The 18652-nt window shown below is 51.1% G+C and overlaps 10 protein-coding genes across 10 annotated transcripts; 4 read left to right on the top strand and 6 right to left on the bottom strand.

Annotated features, from left to right (window-relative positions):
- Positions 1–125: 125 nt before the first annotated feature.
- N7532_005522 (isopenicillin N synthase family dioxygenase) lies at positions 126–1241 on the bottom strand (the record flags this gene model as incomplete). Its single annotated transcript, XM_056618016.1, has 2 exons — positions 126–1118; positions 1176–1241. The coding sequence occupies 2 exons, from the start codon at positions 1239–1241 to the stop codon at positions 126–128; spliced, it is 1059 nt and encodes a 352-aa protein (XP_056474175.1).
- Positions 1242–4162: 2921 nt separating this feature from the next.
- Positions 4163–5371, top strand: N7532_005521 (amino acid permease/ SLC12A domain-containing protein; the record flags this gene model as incomplete). The annotated part of the gene is given in 2 exon segments (XM_056618015.1): positions 4163–4724; positions 4739–5371. 2 exon segments carry the CDS (start codon positions 4215–4217, stop codon positions 5369–5371), a joined length of 1143 nt encoding a protein of 380 aa, XP_056474174.1. The 5' UTR covers positions 4163–4214.
- A 32-nt stretch (positions 5372–5403) lies between these two features.
- N7532_005520 (uncharacterized protein) lies at positions 5404–5655 on the bottom strand (the record flags this gene model as incomplete). Its single annotated transcript, XM_056618014.1, has 2 exons — positions 5404–5559; positions 5599–5655. The coding sequence occupies 2 exons, from the start codon at positions 5653–5655 to the stop codon at positions 5404–5406; spliced, it is 213 nt and encodes a 70-aa protein (XP_056474173.1).
- A 114-nt stretch (positions 5656–5769) lies between these two features.
- Positions 5770–6293, bottom strand: N7532_005519 (uncharacterized protein; the record flags this gene model as incomplete). The annotated part of the gene is made up of 2 exons (XM_056618013.1): positions 5770–5929; positions 5971–6293. The coding sequence occupies 2 exons, from the start codon at positions 6291–6293 to the stop codon at positions 5770–5772; spliced, it is 483 nt and encodes a 160-aa protein (XP_056474172.1).
- An 844-nt stretch (positions 6294–7137) lies between these two features.
- N7532_005518 (uncharacterized protein) lies at positions 7138–7452 on the top strand (the record flags this gene model as incomplete). Its single annotated transcript, XM_056618012.1, has 1 exon — positions 7138–7452. The coding sequence occupies one exon, from the start codon at positions 7138–7140 to the stop codon at positions 7450–7452; it is 315 nt and encodes a 104-aa protein (XP_056474171.1).
- Positions 7453–8386: 934 nt separating this feature from the next.
- Positions 8387–9602, top strand: N7532_005517 (amidohydrolase family protein; the record flags this gene model as incomplete). Its single annotated transcript, XM_056618011.1, has 2 exons — positions 8387–9374; positions 9436–9602. The coding sequence occupies 2 exons, from the start codon at positions 8387–8389 to the stop codon at positions 9600–9602; spliced, it is 1155 nt and encodes a 384-aa protein (XP_056474170.1).
- Positions 9603–9876: 274 nt separating this feature from the next.
- N7532_005516 (uncharacterized protein) lies at positions 9877–11553 on the bottom strand (the record flags this gene model as incomplete). Its single annotated transcript, XM_056618010.1, has 3 exons — positions 9877–10943; positions 10992–11384; positions 11448–11553. The coding sequence occupies 3 exons, from the start codon at positions 11551–11553 to the stop codon at positions 9877–9879; spliced, it is 1566 nt and encodes a 521-aa protein (XP_056474169.1).
- Positions 11554–12276: 723 nt separating this feature from the next.
- Positions 12277–13533, top strand: N7532_005515 (putative cell cycle control protein (Cwf23); the record flags this gene model as incomplete). The annotated part of the gene is made up of 1 exon (XM_056618009.1): positions 12277–13533. The coding sequence occupies one exon, from the start codon at positions 12277–12279 to the stop codon at positions 13531–13533; it is 1257 nt and encodes a 418-aa protein (XP_056474168.1).
- Positions 13534–13750: 217 nt separating this feature from the next.
- On the bottom strand, positions 13751–15049 carry N7532_005514 (YgfZ/GcvT domain-containing protein; the record flags this gene model as incomplete). Its single annotated transcript, XM_056618008.1, has 1 exon — positions 13751–15049. One exon carries the CDS (start codon positions 15047–15049, stop codon positions 13751–13753), a length of 1299 nt encoding a protein of 432 aa, XP_056474167.1.
- Positions 15050–15452: 403 nt separating this feature from the next.
- Positions 15453–18063, bottom strand: N7532_005513 (decapping enzyme complex catalytic subunit DCP2; the record flags this gene model as incomplete). The annotated part of the gene is made up of 2 exons (XM_056618007.1): positions 15453–17968; positions 18033–18063. The coding sequence occupies 2 exons, from the start codon at positions 18061–18063 to the stop codon at positions 15453–15455; spliced, it is 2547 nt and encodes an 848-aa protein (XP_056474166.1).
- Between the last annotated feature and the right edge of the window lie 589 nt (positions 18064–18652).

The following is an 18652-nucleotide window of genomic DNA, read 5'->3' as shown; positions in this document are numbered from 1 at the left end:
AACAAATAGAGCTCAATTGTACAAGCAGGCCATTCGAACATATGCAGAGAGGTCATTAAGGCAAAATGTATAAGCATGAGCCGTGTATTAATTGTAAGCCGAGTCAGACATCAGAAAATCGGTACTTAGTATGTCTCCGTCAGCCGTTGGACCAGGTAATCCCCCGCAGTGACATCTTTGTACTTCTTCGTCACATGGATATCTTCGCCGTATGTCCCGGGCAGTGCCTGAATAGTCTTGTCGTTGTCCGGGTTGCAAAAGTACGCAATGCTGTACCGCGATGGATATGTGTCTCCCGAGTCACTTTTGTCTTCGCCTTCCGGCTTCGGGGGCTGGATCACTCGATGGCGAGTACTTCGGATCGTATCGTTAGACCAGCGTGCCAGCAAATCACCAGCATTTATCACAATTGTGTCAGAAATGGGAGTGGCATCCACGAAAGTCCCCTTCGGACTGCGCACCTGTAATCCACCATGTCGATCTTGAAACAGCAGAGTCACCGAGCCGTAATCACTGTGTTCGCCAGCGCGAACCTGTTCAGGATTCTTTATGAACACATTCTTATGAACCGGCGGATAGTGTAGCAGGCGGAGATTGTTGTCACCGCCACTCACAAATTCATCGAAAAAATGCTCAGGCAGATTCATGCCCAGTGCAATAGCGCTCATGATCTGCCGGTGCAAGGTCTTGCACATCACAAAAAAGGACAACATAGTTTCCTTGAAGTCCTTCCCTTCGTCATCGAGATGGTCGGGCCAGCGATTCGGCAAACCATCTACACCCTCCCGACCAATCTCCATGGTCTCTTTGATGTCGGGGACGGAGGTCCGGCGATCGTCTATCTCATCTGTTTCGTCAAGGGTCGCGAGCTTCTCGCGGCCGATAGCAACATAACCACGGTTCGACTGTGGGGTCGTCCACGCCAGACTGTCCTTCTGGTTCTGGGGTCGACCAAAGAAGCGCTCAGATGAGGCAAAGACTCGGGATACCACGGATGGCGGGATACCGTGGTCTTTCAGGTAGAGGAAGCCTGAGGTTCTGAAGGCTTCTGTTATGGAGAGTGCGATGGCATGCTTGTCGGATGGGGTCCCAGAGAAGAAAGGGCCGAAGCTGATCAGCTAGAGGTGGCAAGAGTTAGCTGTCGGGCCGAGGTCAGTAGATGTGAGAGTACTTACAGGAATAACCAAATCATCCTTGTCGACAGCTGTGGTGGCAGGATGAAGTTCCTGGGGGCTGGCCATCCTGAGATCCTGGGGGTGAAGGATGATCTGGAAGAGAGGGGATGTTGCAGTTGCAGGTTTCAGAGGACGCGGGGTGATGCAGAGGGGTAAAAGCAAGATGCGAGATAAGAGCGCACGAGGTTCTTGTACCTGGGCGAGCCCCTCAAGACTGCCCATGTCAAGCTGGGTGGGCAGCTGCGGCAGGGGTCGCATTGCAGATAAGCTCGCGGTCAATCACAGGATCCCCGCTCGCCACAGGTACATCTGTACTGTGCAGATATGCAGGCAGCTTCACCCTTGGCCTAATATCTCGCGGTCTGGGGAACTTGGTTTTCCTCCTCTTAGGGCTATCAGGAAAAGCTCTTAAAAATGACAATCAAGAGACTATCGAAAATATGAAGCTCAACAGTGATAGAGCAGACATTTCATTATCGCGACGGGGTCTTTCTATTTCAGTTGGAAAGGACAGAATGCGACCTGGAACTCCTGAAAGATTTTAATCGAGGATTTTCATTTCTTGGAAGAAACATCGTGAACGTAAAATCACTTGGGTGGAGATGGGGGTCTTTTTGTTCCGGCACGAATGGCGCGATATTGGCCGTAAGTTCCTTCCCAGGGGGAGTTGGTCGCGTAAACTATTTTATAAACAATTTCGGTGTTGAGAGAACTTGAGAAGGTATTGTGATAAATCAGATAATGGAATAGAATGTAGAATATACAGTGGCCAATGGAATGGTACGAAAGGTCTTATTCTACTATCCCCCTGGATTCTGCCAATCTAAAGGGGGTGTTTGAGAGATTACGTACACAATAAGGAACGGAACAACAATAATCCAGCGGACTAGTACAAAAGAGAGAAAGTCCGGGAGTAGTCAGCGCCCAAAGGGGGATAACTAATATCAGGGTTCCAACACACCCCCTCAGTTCTTCGTGTTGAAGGGAGAACTGGAAAAATCAAAGGAAACCCTGCAAATCAACGGCTGTTGAATAGCCAATACCCAGCGGAATTGCCTAATTAAGCCTCGATGAGGTGCTGGATGTTTGTCATGTGAAGCATTTGAAGGAAATGATCATGCTTCTGGCGGGGGAGAGCTTTTGTGAGTCCATCCGCGGCCATCTGTGCGGTCGGCACCCAGGCAATATTGATTCGCCCTTCTCTCGCCTCCTGGCGTAGCCAGTGGCCGTGGATATCGACATGACGGAGTTTTGTGTCGATTTTGGTGGTTTCGGAGGTCAACAAATCCACGGTTTGATGGTTATCGCAGCGGAGCTTGACTTGGTGGTCAGGGACGAACATGATCCGCTGGAAGAATCGCATCCACCACTCGTACGAGCGGGCTGCAGCGGAGAGGGCAAGGAGTTCTGCTTCCGTGGTGGAGGTAGTGACTGTGGGCTGCTTCGAAGCCTTCCAGTCAATGGGACCTCCGTAAGCCTGGAACAGGTAGGCTCCGGTGCTTTTCCGGCCCACGTTGTCTGCAAACGAAGCATCACTCGCGAATTCAACGGATTCCATCTCGCTGCTGAGCCCGTACTCGATCGCGTGGAAACGGGTGGTGTACAGGTAGGATAATGCACGGTTAATTAACTCGCTGTGGCGAGGGCTCGGATTCGTGCAGAATTGAGCCAATTTTGCAATAGCAAAGGCGGCATCAGCTCGGGTAATCGACGTGGCAAATTGAGCTGATCCGACGCGTTGTTGATACCACTTGATCTCCTGAGGCGTGGCCTGGCCTGTGTGTGGGAGAATCGCTTCTCCGACGGGCAATGGGGTATGCACACGGGCTTTATCTGTGAGGTTATAGCGTGTGGCCATGCTGGAGATATAGGCGTCTTGACAGAGCCAAAACTTCTTTTGCTTTCGGTCACGGAAAATTCGGATACCTAGGAACCGCTCAGCATCTCCGTGATCGGTCAATTCCCAATGCTTTTCTAGCTCTTTTTCCAGTTGCTGCGCCCTGGCACGGGCGGAGAAATGCGATGCAATCAGAATGTCATCCACATAAAAGAACACAATAATGCCTTGGCCGACAAACACACACGGATCCTCGGGGACTGGGCGGAGGCCAAGTTTTGACAGAACTCGGGAGGCCTCCTTTTGCCACAGTTTCGGTGATATTCGAAGTCCGTACAGGGCTTTGATGAGCAGCCAACACCTGCCTATTTCCTGGAATCCTTCGGGTATCTGCACATAAATCTGTTTCTCTAGGAGGCTGTTAAGAAACGCGTTGACAGCGTCACGCTGTCGGAAGTCAAGGTCAAATGCAGCAACGAGGGCGAATAACATGCGTGCTGCGCGGGCAGCGAGGGTTGCAGCTCGTTTTTCCTCGGAGTTGATCGTCTCGAGGTCACCACGTACACAGATTCGTGCCTTCATCTTGATTAGGTAGCCATCTTGGTCAAACTTATATTTGAACACCCATTTCAGTGGAAGAACTTGCACGGACTTGTCCTTCGGCTTTGGCACTGTTTTGAAGGTTCCCTTGCTTTTGAGGCCGTTGATCTCCTTGTTACATGCCTCTAAGAAGCCTTCTGCGTGTGGGTGTTTTAGCATTTCCTTCCAATTCTGTGGTTCCGGGGGCAAATCGTCACGGTGACGGCGAATGGGCTTGTCCGCATGCAGGGCCATAGCAAAAGACTGCAGCAACTCTGGTGGGTCATCTTCAAGTCCGTGTACGAAGTGTGCATGATCGGAGTCGAGTTTTCGCTTCTGGATGCGGCTGCCAGTGATGATATTGCGTTCGTCAAGCGCTGCACGGTCAAATGACGGGTCACGGGGATCAAATGTCGGGATGTACGGTTCTCTAGCCGGGGGAGATATCGAGAGTTCACGGTGAAGTTGTTGGGATGCTTCGTCTGTCGTATCATGAAGCTGTGATTCTTCCTGTTCTGGTAATTCTTCCTGCACCGCAGGCTGTTCACTAGTGCCCTTAACCACTTCACAGTGCACGCGTACGGCGAGACCAGTTCTGGCTTTCGGGAGGCAAGGTCCTACTAATGACTATAATTTTGCTCCTCATTTTCATCACGATGGTCGGCGGGAGTCCACAACACGACGCTTATGGGTTTCACAACTGGAATCTCTCTGGAGTTTTCGCAGAATATTCCTCTAGCAGAGATCTCGGCCGCTTTGAAGGCTTCCTCGAAAGCCTTTGGACGACGGTCATCGTGACTGGACCGGAATATGTCTCTTCTCTCGTAGCCGAGACTAAGCACCCTCGGGCCTATGTCAAGCAAGCCTTCGAGGTGGTGTACTTTCGAAGCATTGTATTCTCCATCGGCGCTGCGACCTGCGTTGGAATACTTTTGATGCACGACGACCCCACGCTGGCCGATGTAAACCGAGAGTGGAGATTCTTCTGCTTCAACGTCTCCCTTCACCATCGCCATGGAGAACCTCGCCCTCACCTGCCTCCCGAATCTAGTCTGCGCACTCACGTTGACGACCGTCTTTTCTGCCGAGAATACGTACTGGTATGCCACAACCCGCAGGCAATCGAGCGCCCAGTATCTTCTTGAAGACAAACGAACGAAGTATTCTTATTTACTGCGACGTCGTGGCGCTAGTATTTGGCTGTTTGTCATTCTTGCAGTTATCTGACCGTGCAATAACCGTCCTCAATTGGCTCATTGACTTGACAACAGCCAATATTCTGATTCACTATACCATTATCGCGATCACGTATATTTGCTTCTATCGTACCTACCAGAAACAAAACTTTGATCGCACACAGCTCCCATATTACGGGTACTTCCAGCCGTGCAGTGGGTACATCTCGCTCGTCTGGATGGTCATGAAGGTATTCTGTTTCGGGTACCAGAGCATTCGACCGTGGAGCCTCCAGAGGTTCTTCCTCAATTACACGATGCTTCTCCTTACGCCGGCACTTTCATATTCTGGAAGATATTTCACAGAACCAGGTGGTTGGCGCCTGATGAGGTCGATTTACGCTGGCAATCAGATGCAATTGAGCTTTATGAAGCGTGCGATGCCTGTCAAATTCTGGCGTGATGTTTTTTCAATGTTCAAATCGAGGCCATTTGGGAGTGGAGAGCATGCTAATGTGTCTCAAGGTTGCGAGTGCTACGGTGGCCCCCCTTTCGTGCGAATGAATATAAGTGTGGGTTGTCTTAGCACGTCCTGGGGTAAATAATCGAATCATTTCCACAATGGAATATTCTTTATCTATGTCGCTTTGCAGATACTGATGCCCCGCGAAAACACGCCTGCTAGAAAAAGGCGATCCGTTCGGACATCATGCACTGCTACAATAGTGGTAGGCATGAGCTCTCCTGTCTCATCATGGATCAAGTAGAAGGCCTGATATCCTTGTTCCTCTGACTGGTCCGTAATATCGTTTCTCTTTCGAGCAACAAGTACCGTTCCTCCCGTAACAAAGGCTTCTGGATTCGACGAGGCTTCGTGCAGTGAATTCATATGGGTCCGGGAATGTGGTAATGACAACACCGTCCTCCTCGTTGATCGATATTCGATCTATTGCCCTATTTTGCTCGAATGAATTCAACACATTCAGCTCATCCCCTCTGATTTTCAAGACAAGAACCACCCCATGCCAGACACATAGAAATTCCCCTGATGGTCACTTGCAACACTGTTGACAAGATTGAATCCCTGGCTTGCGACAATATGACATTCGCCTGTCTCGGTTCGGCATCGCGCAAGGTTCGCATCTTCCTGTGTCGTCTCTCCCCTTGGAAATGGTCCAAACTTTGCGTCATAATCGTTGATCACGATAAATCAGTTCCTTCAGGTTGCACTGCTAAGTGGTTGGGCGAGTGTAGGAACTCGCTCGATATGGTACTTACTAGGAAGAGGGTACCAGACGCCCCGTCCAAGTCGAAGATCTCCACGGTGTGGTGTTTAACATCATCGATGATCTCTCCCATGCTGTCTTCTACAAACGGTTGATAATTTATCAGCCAGAATCGAAGTCTTCCTCCAATGCGGCGGGCATCGAGTCCATAAATATCAAGCTCCCCGTGGAATTCCTCTGCTACCTCCAGTCGATGAAGGTTGTAGGCATTTTCCTGTCCCGGCGGAGAGTCGATTTCCATCACACTGATATAGTCTTTGCCCGCGACGACCGGGCTCTCGGAACCATCAACGGAAGTCTAAGTATGCGATGAATAGTTGGAACAAGCCCCATAGAGCTTACGCCTCTCATGGTCCAGCCAGAGATGCTCGCAGCCCTCCATCAAAGGGTGCTCCAGACGTGTGCAACGCCACGAAAATCTTCCAGGATTCAACTCGGCTTGAAAGGGGCTCAGCCACTGAAGTACGGGGTTCTGGAGGTAGATGCTGTAGAGGATGGCCAGAAAGAGCACGGCTCCCGACCCGGATACTCGCCGAACGGTTCGGCCGCGTGGGCATGGCTGGCTCTCTGCGGGCGCCATGATGGACGAATGCGAGAGAATCGACGAGGATTTCGGGGTGAGACATCGTCACCAGTGTGCGCGATGGTGCCAATAACGACTTGGGCAAGTTCATTGGCAGATCGTTGGAACATCAAACGGCCAGGGTCGACCATCGGCCGCTATTCCGGTGGATCCTGCGGGGAGCCGCGTAGGGAATGGACCCTGAACCCTTCCAGATCCAAGCATTGCGGTGGGTGAAGCAGACCACTGTCCTCGTGTCCATCAGTCCCGGTCGCCATGGGCACTTGCAGCACGGCTTGCGCATCGTCCGAGGAGAGCAGCGTGCAGGTGGTGTGTTGACCCACCGCAGCGTGGATTACCCACAGCCACATGGGACACGCTGCCATTAATCAGCTCGGGCGATCCTCGGCTTAATGCCCCTCTTCTACCTCCGGCTCGTCCTGCTCTTTTTCTTCTCCTATATTTGCCCATCTGTTGTCTACAAATCCATATTCTGACTTAGTCTCAATCTCAATCGCTCATCATGTCTTACCACGCCGCTGTCATGTACCCCAATGATGAGGACATCACCTTCGATGAGTCCTACTACCTCCAGACGCATATGCCTCTGGTGGAGAAGATCTGGAAGAAGCACGGACTTGTTAGCTGGAAGATCATCAAGTACACCACCGCTCTTGATGGCTCTCGCTCCAAGTTCCTGATTGCCGCCAACCTGGTCTGGGAGAGCGAGGATGCGGCCAAGAAGGCCCTCCAGGACCCCGAGTCTCCCAAGGTCTTCGAGGACATCCCCAACTTCACCAACAAGCAGCCCATTACCCTGGCCGGTGTTGGTCTCTAAATCATTCTATCATGCGATTGTGATATTATGTTTAGACGAGGTGAGCTCTCAACCTCAGCTTCAATCCTTCCCGACGGGATGATATAGAGAGCCCCAGTGGTTAACATCGAACTCCAGATCTACTGTCCATATCTTTCAGCTCGCTGCATGTCCCTGGGGTCTTGGTGCAGCAGTTATTGGATGAATTATGATTCCCGTTGGCGGTCCAGCGGGCTTAGCGGGCTTTTTGGTTCTTGATCCCGAATGTGTTCTTTTCGGACAACATCTAGATTAAAGCACGATTATGGATGGAATTGACGTCATCTAGAGATAGATTCCCCCAGTATTTCTCTTGATTTCATCTCAGCTTCCAGTCATAGTCGTTATGTACCATGTAAATGCCTGGTAATTTCTGCCCTTGTCCGCTGATACATGACCGCCTTGTTTTGGGCATGTTTCGGGTCTGCCTCCACAGGCTGGTGCCTTCCTCAGGTAGACACTCCCCATTCCACATTTAAGTGAAGATGCCAACAACTTCTTTTTTTCCCTTCTTCACCTCTTCCATCTTGCCACCTTCGAGTTCCCTAACTTCAATACCGCCCCCTCCAACGCGAGCACAACAGCAATCTTCAAAGGTACGTGCCCTTCCATCCCGGCTTCGTCTATTGACCATTTCTTTTCGCGCCGATTTACGGGAAGAAAGAAAAAGGAAAAAAAAAAAAAAAAAGACATGTCGTTTTGCGCTCTTTTTCGGGTCAAATCGTTTCGGTCACTGGTCAAGCCCCTCCTGGCGCAGCCCCTCTCGACGATGCGACCCGTGAGCAAACAATGGGCAGCCAGCAGCGAGACAAACAGGTATCGTTGTTCCCCGCATCTGCAGCTCTTATCTCCCACCCAAGCTGAAATAGCCACCCACTCAATCATCCTCGAATTCAACCCTCTCCTTCTTGAAGTCATGACGCGCCCAGTGGTCGTGGACATCCACACCCATGTCTATCCTCCGACGTACATGGCGATGCTGCGCAGTCGCAAAACAGTACCATACATCCACGACCCAAGCGACAACGGAACACCCCGTCTAATCATCCTCTCTTCAGACGATGACCCTGCCATTCCCATCGACCAACGCGGTCGCCCTGTGGACTCCTCTTATTCTGATATCAGTGTCAAGCTGGATTTCATGAGAAAGCACGGCATTGACTGCAGCGTCATCTCCCTCGCAAACCCATGGCTGGATTTTGTCCTCCCAAGTGAGGCCTCAGACTGGGCAAAACTGATTAATGACGACCTCAATTCTACCTGTGCTCAAGTCAACAAGATGGCAGATCCAGAAAACAACCTCCTACTCGTGGAGAAGGCGTCTCTCTTCGCGTTCGGCGCGTTGCCACTAAGCGCTCCAGCTCCAGATGTCGTTCAAGAGATCTTCAGAATTCGCGGCCTTTCACACCTGCGTGGTGTGATAATGGGAACTTCGGGTCTAGGCTCCGGCTTAGATGATCCGAATCTGGATCCAATCTGGGCAGCTCTGGAAGCAACACAGCTCTTACTCTTCCTGCACCCCCACTATGGCCTTCCGGATGAGGCATTCGGAGGCCCTGAGACGACAGCTCGATATGGCCATGTTCTTCCTCTCGCACTTGGCTTCCCACTCGAAACCACGATTGCTGTAACCCGGATGCTTCTCAGTGGCGTATTCGATCGTTTCCCCCGAATGCGGGTTCTGCTCGCCCATTCGGGCGGAACGATCCCTTTCCTCGCTGGGAGAATCGAAAGCTGCATTATGCATGAGCGGAAGTTCGAAGAGAATGGCGGCGACACCCCGGGACCGAAGCGTAGCATCTGGGAGGTGCTGCAAACGAACATCTATCTGGACGCCGTGGTGTATGGCCAGGCGGGCCTCAAGGCAGCTATCGAATCTGGTAGTACGGATCGTTTGCTTTTCGGTATGTTTATGACCCGCATCGATTACCATTTTTTCGACCTCGTATGCTAACTCATGGCTAGGGACTGACCACCCGTTTTTCCCACCTCTCAACGATCACGACGGACAGTGGATGAGTGTTACTACGAACTTCAACGCTATTTACGCTTCGCTCAAAGATGCTCCAGCCTCGGCTGAAGCAATTGTTGGGGACAACGCGGTACGTATCCTCAATCTGGAAGAGAAATGACAAACGAAGTAAGTTGAATGTGAGCGGAGGGAGTAGGGCAGGCGAGGTAGATCAGATGAGATAAGTAAGGTGAATGAAAAATGAGAAAAAAGAAATGGAATTCAGTCCCAAACATTCCTTATTTAAATTCTATTTCATATTATGATACGTGATAATAATACCTATAGTATCCTATAGTATCTGATACCTTCCACCGTTGTTTCCTCCTGAGAACGAGCAATTTAGGCATGCTCAAAAGCAGATACTGAAACAATGATCCCATTTTCAGGTGGGTTTAGCGGTAGCCACCTACACAATTCAGCATATCCCACCCAATTACGGACCATAACTCCTCGGTAAACCATTCGGAAAATGTCATCTTTCCGACCCTTTCGCTGTCGGGGTCCTGTGGTGGCGGCGTCGCCGGCCGCTTCAGGCCTTCCTGGAACAAAGGTTCATCTTCTCCGAATACAGCCTGAAGCAGGGTCTTTTGAAAGCGATCTTTCATCCTGCCAAAAAAGGGTGCCTGTATATCCGAATCATCAGAGGTTCGTAAAAGTCCACCTCGCAGTGCCCTCTTCAGAAATTTGATTAGAGACTTCGCTTCAAGCTGCGTGCTGTCCAGTGAAAGATCCTCCTCCCGCATTGCGGCAAGTCCGCCAGGAGGTTGAAGTGTTGGGCAAATGTCGGTCGGGAGCTCCATCCCGTCAAAGGTGTAGAGCGCTAGGATCTTGCCAACACGGTTGAGAGTTACAAAGAAAACTCCTTCCACGACTTTCTGATCATCCTCTTTAGCTAAGTCAAGGGATGTCGTCAAATTGCAGAGGAGGTTAACCAAATCCTCGCTCAGATCGCTTTTGCTGCGTGGTGAAGGGCGAGGCTGTCTAGCTGGGAGTTTGCTGGCTCTTCTTCCTGTTGCTACCCTTCGTGGTCGTGAAGTCGTGGATATCTGCGAAGGGTTCCTTCTGACGGATTCAATTGGTTTCGACATGGCCGTACAATATTGAGTCAGAGTGACCGTAATTGACTCGAAGAGACATACAAGATAGTAGACAATTTGTCCTTTGCATTGAGCACGGATATTGCCAGTGTTCGAGATTTTGTGGAGTGCTTGAAGCGCAAGCTGAAATGAGAGTTCCACACTCCTGAGAACCGCTTGAGGTGTTGGTCTCCCACTGAAGGTCTCTGGGTGCTGTTCGACATTGGATTGGCGCCTCAATTTAATTTCTTCTTGGACAGTATCAAGGATAGCATGTTCTGCTAGCTTGCAAAGCATAACGGCATTGGTTGTCAAGCTCTTTTCGTTACGTCTTTTCTGTAGGGCTCGCTCCAGTGTACATATCTGCCTCAGGAACCCCGTTGCTAGTTCTGTCAGCAGCTAGAACAAATATCTCAGCATGCCCTACTCACCCAAGGTATCTTCATCATCCGCCGGCGCCCTCTTTCCATTGCCTTCATTCCCGAGGTTCTTCATTGCGGCATCACTGGCGCGGGACCGCGCTCGTTGGCTCTGTGTCGCAGAGCCAGAGGCACCAACATTTTCACCGGTATGTACTGCATCTTTTTGTTTTGTCGATGAGGTCTTGTTGCTTTGGGCTATCGAGTCGGTGGGATATAGCTTGGAGGAAAGGCTTTGGTTGCGCTGCTCCAGATCGTAAATGGTGTTGAGCAATTTGGCTTGTTCAGCCTCTGACTTCTCGTATGCGGATTTCCAGAAGAAGGCGCTGTCGAATATTTTTTCCGGACAAGGCATCTGGATGCCTTTGGTGACCTTGATGTGTCGCCTGATTTGCACAAAATAATCTGTAGTGATCAATGAGTGCTGTGAAGCTGCAAAGACAAACATCAGTATCAACACTGGCTTACCTTTGACCGTAGTGTTTGGGGGTTTCCCCTTGACAATGGCCAGAGCCAGTGCCAGATGGGCCCTTTCTGGGTCGGTGTTTACTCTTCTGTCTGATAGAGGAACCATCTGTCTGTCCTAGACTGGATGAAAATGGATCGGACTGTCGTCCGATTGTTGTTGAACTTAAGGCAGGCACGTGCCAAAGTTTCTTGGAACTCAGCTTAAAAAGCATCTCTCGAATCTTCTCAGAATTAATATGTATGTATCGTGGTGATGCCAGATGAGTGGCGATTTGGGACAGCAAGCCAAATATCATCTGATATGTGATGGGATGAAACTAGTCCGATCCAAATGTTTGGCATCCAATAATACACAGGCAGTAGTGAGACGAGCTACAGGCTTCATTAATATTATCATATCTTGGAATGAGCGACTGCTTTGAGTGGAATGATTGATATATCAAATTGCACATCAAGAATTTCAATGAAGTGTATGATCATGCTTAAAGTGCGGTTTGGAAGATCCCAATATATATTTGGCAGCCTGGTGTTGACGGGGGATCACAGCTCAAAATGTGATATTGTGCAGCCACCTTGGCTCGAAGGCAGCCTCTTTCTCTTCCAACAACAGCGTTTTGATTTTAATAGAAGCATAAGATATTCTTTGTTCTTAAATATGCCATTAAAAACCCAGGTAGTATGACGAAGTACCTAATCCGAAGACCTGCTTGCTCCATGCAAAAGAGATGCGCAAGTGGTGTCTTCCGCCGACCGTAAATATTTGACATTGTTCTCGACCGGCCTGTCATTCAACCGTACTTTCCAACGCCTTCCACACAAGACCTCCAAGATGTCGTCAGACGACCTCAAGGCGCACGCTGCGTCTTCCCAGGATTTCTATGAGCTGTTGGACCTCCGACCAGCCGCCACCGAAAAGGAGATAGGAAATGCCTACCGCCGACGAGCCCTTAAATTCCACCCCGATAAAATCCAAAACCCAACCCCCGCAGACATCGAAAGATTCCACCTTCTCCAAGTCGCCAAAGATGTCCTTACCGACCCTGCAGTTCGGCAGCTCTACGACAATGCGCGTGAGGCGCGCTTGCGCAAACAGCGCGAGCGCGATCAGATGGATGCGGCGAAGCGCAAAATGCGCGAGGATCTGGAATCTGCTGAGCGGACCGGTGCCGCTGGTAAGCAGGGCTTCAAGCGGTCGTGGGATAATTTCAACGACGATGCGGAAGCCAAACTACAACGAGAAGTCGAGCGGATCGCCGAGGATGGACGACGCCGTCGTCGTGAAGCGGCGGATAAATTGAAGCAGGAGCTTGAAGAGGAAGAGCTGAAGGCTAAGGAAGAAGAAGAGCAGGCTCGAAAAGAAGCTGATCGTGGTTCCCAGCGCGTGGACCGGTCCCAGAACGGTGGCGCGAATGTTCCAACTGTCGAACGGACAATCAAGGTGCGCTGGCAACGTGAAAGACTTGACCTCGATACGGAACGATTGAAAGCGCTGTTTCTTTCATTTGGGAAGATTGAGGGCGTATCTATGCTTAAGGACAAGCGGAAGCGTGTTGAGGGAAAGCGGGAAAAAGTGACCATTGCTACTGGCGTGGTTGTCTTTGAATCTATCGTGGGCGCCCACGCAGCTGTGTTGGATAGCGAGAAGAAGCTTCGCCAGGCTGGGGCAGCCAACGGGGACTGGGCTCATATCGAATCTGTCGATTGGGCATCTGGAGCCCCTCCGGATCTCAAGAACGTAACGCCTGGCCAAAGTGCGCCAAACCCGGCTTCTTCTGAGGGACAAGATGCTCCAGCTAAACAGGATGGCTCAGTTTCTTCCACCCAGCAAGATTCTCAGGAATCAGAGAAGCCTCCGAAGCCGAAATTCAGCTTTCCTGGTGTTAATTCGTCCGCCCCGAAATCCGGGAAGGCACCATCGTTCGGTTCCTTTGCTTCTGCTGCGGCGTCGTCTGGCAAAGGAACGCCGAGTTTCCAGGAGACTGTTATGATGCGACTTAAGAATGCACAGCGCGAGAAGGAACGAAAGGCTTTGGAGGAACAACTCGCTCGAGAAGACGAGGCTGCGGATGCGAATGTGTCCTCATAGCAGCTTGAATTTTTTTATTTTTTTTTTTTTGGCATACTACTAGTATATTATGATACCCCGCCTAGAACAGGCTTTGTTGATCGAAGATTCTGAGATATGTACGTCTTCTGGATTTCAGAGTGATGAGATTTCATATACATTATAGCTACAATTCCATCATGTTATACATGTGGGGTTGGAAGAGTCTGGCGATTGGTTAAGGCGTATTTGACCCAATCTAGTCTCGACGCTGTGCTGCTTCTTCCCCCAACTGCTCGACAAAGCCTCGAGCCCTCTCACCGTCCGTATCAACTGACTGGAGGGCAGGCTTGCGAACACCACCAGATTGGATATGTTCTCTTACCCAAGATGGAACAAAAGCCTGCAGTTTGACTTCCGCGGGCTGCTCCGTCTCGGCAGTCCAGGCGACCTTGAATTCAGTTCCAGGTGTGAATTGGGTTCCTTCGCCCGTTAAAACGATGTCAGTCATCATTTCCAGGCGACACAAAGCGAGGCCAATGTTTCCGACACCATTCAGGAACTTTCCGGCGCTACGACCCCGGCGACCACCGGCTTTGTTGATATTTGACCCAGCAGGCGGCAGAGAAATTTCCGACGCAGGGTCATAAACAGGACCATCCTCGCTAGACAAATCCCCGGTGTAGAGCTGCACTGGCAGGATACGCTTGCGAACTACACCGGTATGGTGCGTACGGATCGTCAATTCCTGACCGACGTAACAGCCCTTGCGGAAATCAATACCCCGCGCCATGTCCATATTAGATTCCATCGGTAATGCCGATTCCCTGATTATCTCAGACTGGCCTTCCGCCACGCCATGGAGTATCCGTCGAATAGTATAGGCACCCAGTTCCACCTCCGACCCGGCAATCTGTGCCTCGTCGGGCAAATATGTGCGTAAATCCTCGGCGCCCGGAGTTACGATTCGAGAACCGAAGCCCGGTGCACGGGAATCAATGCATCCGACAACATTCGAAGACAAGGAGAAAGGCGAAGCAGACTCTGACTCGAGGTTGTACGCGGCCCACCGAGGCTCGGAGTGGTTTTTCCAAGACGACCAGACAGTGCGTTCACCGTCTTCGAGGGCGCGAAGTTTCAGCTTTGCTCGGAGCTTGTGCTTCTTCAAGTGCTTGAGCAGGCTTGGGACCTCGCTTTTATCCACCTCCACCAGCCACTCCCGCTCGATGTCGTTTCCGCTCAGATCGGGAAGCGGGTAGATGAACGCATCATTCAGTATGCGACCTTGGGAGTTGAGAAAGGCCGTGTATGTGCCAGTACGTCGAATACTCTTGCTCGGGCCATTCGCGACAAGCATGTTCTGGGTGATTAGGCCTTGCAGGAAATCCGCGCTGTCGATGCCGGTGATCGAGATGAGGCCGCGGTTCGTGAGACGCGCGTACGCAGTCTGAGCTGGAAAAGGTGCATTTTGGCTCTCTCCGAACCAAGTTGCGGTCGTCGAGAATCCTTTACTGCGCGCAAGACAGCGGCTGCAGACCGGGAGACGAGGGCGCATCATGATTGAGGACGCGGCGGGAAACGGCCAATGTGAGCTGCCGTATTTCTTTTTACTGAGGTATAGGAAGCGATGACGTTAGGCGGTACTTAGTGGCAGAATCGACCAGAGCATAGCACTACCAAGCCCCAAGATCCTACAGTACATGAAAGCGCCAAACTACAAGAAGTATCTAAAATGCTACGCCGACGATGGTGGAATATATACTTACAGCATTATGCGAGCGATAGCTCAGGGAAGACCATTTGTCTTCGGCTAATTCATTTGTTCGTGGCTAATATGACAAAAAATGTAATCTAACAGGCAGGTGTACATACCTGAAGGGAGCCAATCTGTAAATTCGAGTTTACTCATGCCTTTGGCAACACCTTGTAGGTACATACCTGAATGATGAAAATCAAACAACTCAAGTTCGCTTGTTGCCCTTAGCAACACCTTGTAGGTAACCAAGCAAGAGCGCCTTATGGTTCGGGGATGAAAGTTGGTTCGCACCGGAGATATTGTCACCCTCAGATGGGGTACCGTGTCGTGAAATGGACTCGCCACTACTGGCATTGGGATGCATGGATGACAAAGGACTAACCAGACCCGAGGCGTGGGCTGCCTGCTGAGTGACGGTTCGAGAGTCGGGGTGCTCTGCAGAAGGGGGAGTCGGAGAAACAGCAGGTTTTCCAAAAAGAGATAACAGTGCCTCTTTTTGGGCAGCGTTCTGGCTGGGTCTGCGACCAAAGTTGGTCTGCGGAGACAATTCGTCTGTGTTCTTTTGCAACCCAGGCAAGCTCAGCTTCCGATCGATATCATTCGGCTTGTTTGCAGCAATCATCGATTGATCGTAGCCAGCCTTTTCAGAGCGACGGAGGATCTGGGGCTGAAATGGCTTTGCCGATTCGGGAGTCTGGACCCGGGCGGCATGAGAGGACGGAGTTTGAGCTTGAACATGGGTCGTGTCCTTTGTGAGACCCGATGGGAATGAATCGTTCTTTGCCGACTGTGGTCGCGGTAGAATTGTAATGGGCGACGAGAGTTGCTGTGGCTGGGGTCGTCGATCCATATTGTTCTTGCGAGCAGGGCTATTGGCGGCTTTCTTGAGAGTCGGCTTGCCGTTTGCTTCAAATTTGGGTGTGTTCAAGGGACCGGATACGGTGGCCGAAGCTCTACCGGGGCCATTTTGGATCTTGAGGCTCTCATTTCCACGCTGTAGGTCATAATTCATTGGATTTTGAGCCCTCTGCAAGATGTGCTTCTCGTATGGCGATTGTGCTTGTGGCACAGGATGGGCAGACAATTCCGCCGGCTGTGAAGCAGGGACAGTTTTCTGGCCCTTGAAAAGACCCAGAAGGTTGTCCTGGTGATGAGAGGTTTTCTGGCGTTGCGAAGTCTGCGTTGGAACCAATCCAGGATCTGCAGACACCGGCACGGCATTAGTTTCAACCGGTGTCTTTGACGATTCATCCTTGAAGAAATTCAGAAGCGAGAGGGAATGGCTAGTAAGCTTTGGGGGAGGAAGCTTGCTCGCATGGGGCGCTGCAAGGCGCTGACCAGCAGCTGGCTGGGCAGAATGAGAGAGAACAGGGTCTCCTGTCTGCTGAAAAGGAGCCAGAGCGTGCTTGGGGGGCACAACGCCAATTTGACCATTGTAATCCGACGTGGGCATATGCGGATGCTGTTGCGTGCCAGGCGATCCAGACATGTCAGGCTGACCGAAAGCATAATAGTGTGGTTGCTGGGGGGGGTTGATTGGAGGCTGTGCTAGCGGAGACGGAACGGGTTGGAACGGCATGTTCTGATGCGGCTGCGGGGGAAAGCCAGGAAAGAGGATGGGTGCACTCTGGGAATTACCAGACTGGGGCATGGATTGAGTGCGAACTTGAGGCACAGCATCTTGAGAGCCCTGCCTAAGAAGGGCCAGGAGCGCGTTGGATTTGTTCTGATCAACAGCTGCAGGCTGAGTAGATTCGAGACCTAGTATCTGGTTGGGAGCGGTGGAGGTTGCAGTGTCGCCAATTCGCAAAATCTGTTTAAGATGAGATGAAGCGTCCTGGCCCAGGTTGACTTCAGGGAGGTCACTTGAGATAGGCATCTCAGTAGTCGATGGCAGAGGAACATGACCGTTGGGACCAGGCAATGGCTTGTCGACTGAAGCACATCCCTCGACATCGATTTGATGTGGTGGTTTTGAGCCGGCTTGAGCCTTAAAGTCGGTCTTCTTCTGCTCTGCAATCCACTTCTTTAGCGGGCGAAGGAATGGAGCAACCATGTAAAACTTGTTCGCGTTGGCCACAGCCAAGCCCTCGTCAAAATGCTTGCTTTTCTTCAGAGTTGGGAGCTCATTCAGTTTGTACCATTCGATCTTGCTGATTTCCTTGCGGGTGCGGGGCTCAAAGTACGTGTCTCGAGGAACACCAGTGAAGACATAGAGGCGCATATGTTGTTCGCGCATAGCGATCTCAATGGACATCACATTGTCTTCATCTTTGATCAGATCGGCTTCGCGAACGTCGAATCCGGTCTCTTCGTAAACCTCCCGAATGGCGCAATCAAGATCCTTTTCGTTCCTGTTGATCTTGCCTCGCGGAAAGCTCCAGTTGGCACCTTTCTTCCAACCCTTAACCAAGACGACCTCATCCATATCCTCATTCAAAAGAATCGCACCGCGGACTGGGACACGAATCTTGTACGCTAAGAACCGAGAGAAGGCCGCATCGTGGTGGTAGGAGGACCATTGTGAGGTGAGAGGACAGTGCTGGAACATGCGCATCGCGAAGGTCTTCAAATTCAGGGATGGCAGGGCGGGATCGAGTGGGCGAATGAAATCTTCGTAAAACCATTGTGCTTCTTCGATCTGGAAGCAGATTCGCTCCACATCTTCAAGCTCCTCGCGCGGGAGGTTGATGATGAAGCGGGCAGACAAGTCATCCAGCCCTGTTTTGAGAGAACAGAATGTGTTAGCATGTATTCAAGCAAGAGCGTAGAGTAGATCACAGACAATCTTCTAAACGCATCTTTGTTTCGATCATGTTGGAAGCTTAGCATTTCAAGGCAAATGACCAAGACCGGGACTGAAACGGGTCGCTTGCGCGACAAATCGCAGCACAAAGCAACTTCCAAGAAGGATGAAGCAGCTCAGTTGAGTAGAAATCAAAATATGGGGTTTGCTGATAATGAGAGGTTCAGGTAAGACGAACAGTGCAGGTGGCAGCCAAGGTGGTGGGAGGTAAGGCGGCAATCGGGGAGAACAGCTGGGCAGGTCCGGGCGCGTCAATACGGAAGATCGGCTGACTCAGGTGTGGCGAGTATTGTTGATGCATGTGGCTGTGAAGCGCTGGTGCGCCACAGGATCAGCGCGGTGCCAGGATAAGACCCAAGGCATGACGTCGCGGCCGGCCGGCGTGTCGTGTCGTTTCGACCCCTTCACCTCCCTTCACCTCCTATTAATGTCTTCTTGCTTCCCCGTCTGAGCTGTGGCTCACCATTGTTGCTCCTGTTAAACCCTTTACTGGCGCTACTTGAAATCCCTCCGTCATCAGCTTGCAGCCCAAGCAAAGTTAAGACTGTTTTCTAATTTTGGCCCCTTGAGAAACTATATCTGCAACAGTGTCCCGCGTG

The sequence above is a fragment of the Penicillium argentinense genome (genome assembly GCF_028826775.1).
Source record: "Penicillium argentinense strain IBT 30761 chromosome Unknown utg000005l_segment0_segment0, whole genome shotgun sequence".
NCBI classification, from domain to species: Eukaryota; Fungi; Ascomycota; class Eurotiomycetes; order Eurotiales; family Aspergillaceae; genus Penicillium; species Penicillium argentinense.
The sequence above is the reverse complement of the archived record's forward strand: the minus strand, read 5'-3'. Positions and strand labels throughout refer to the sequence as shown.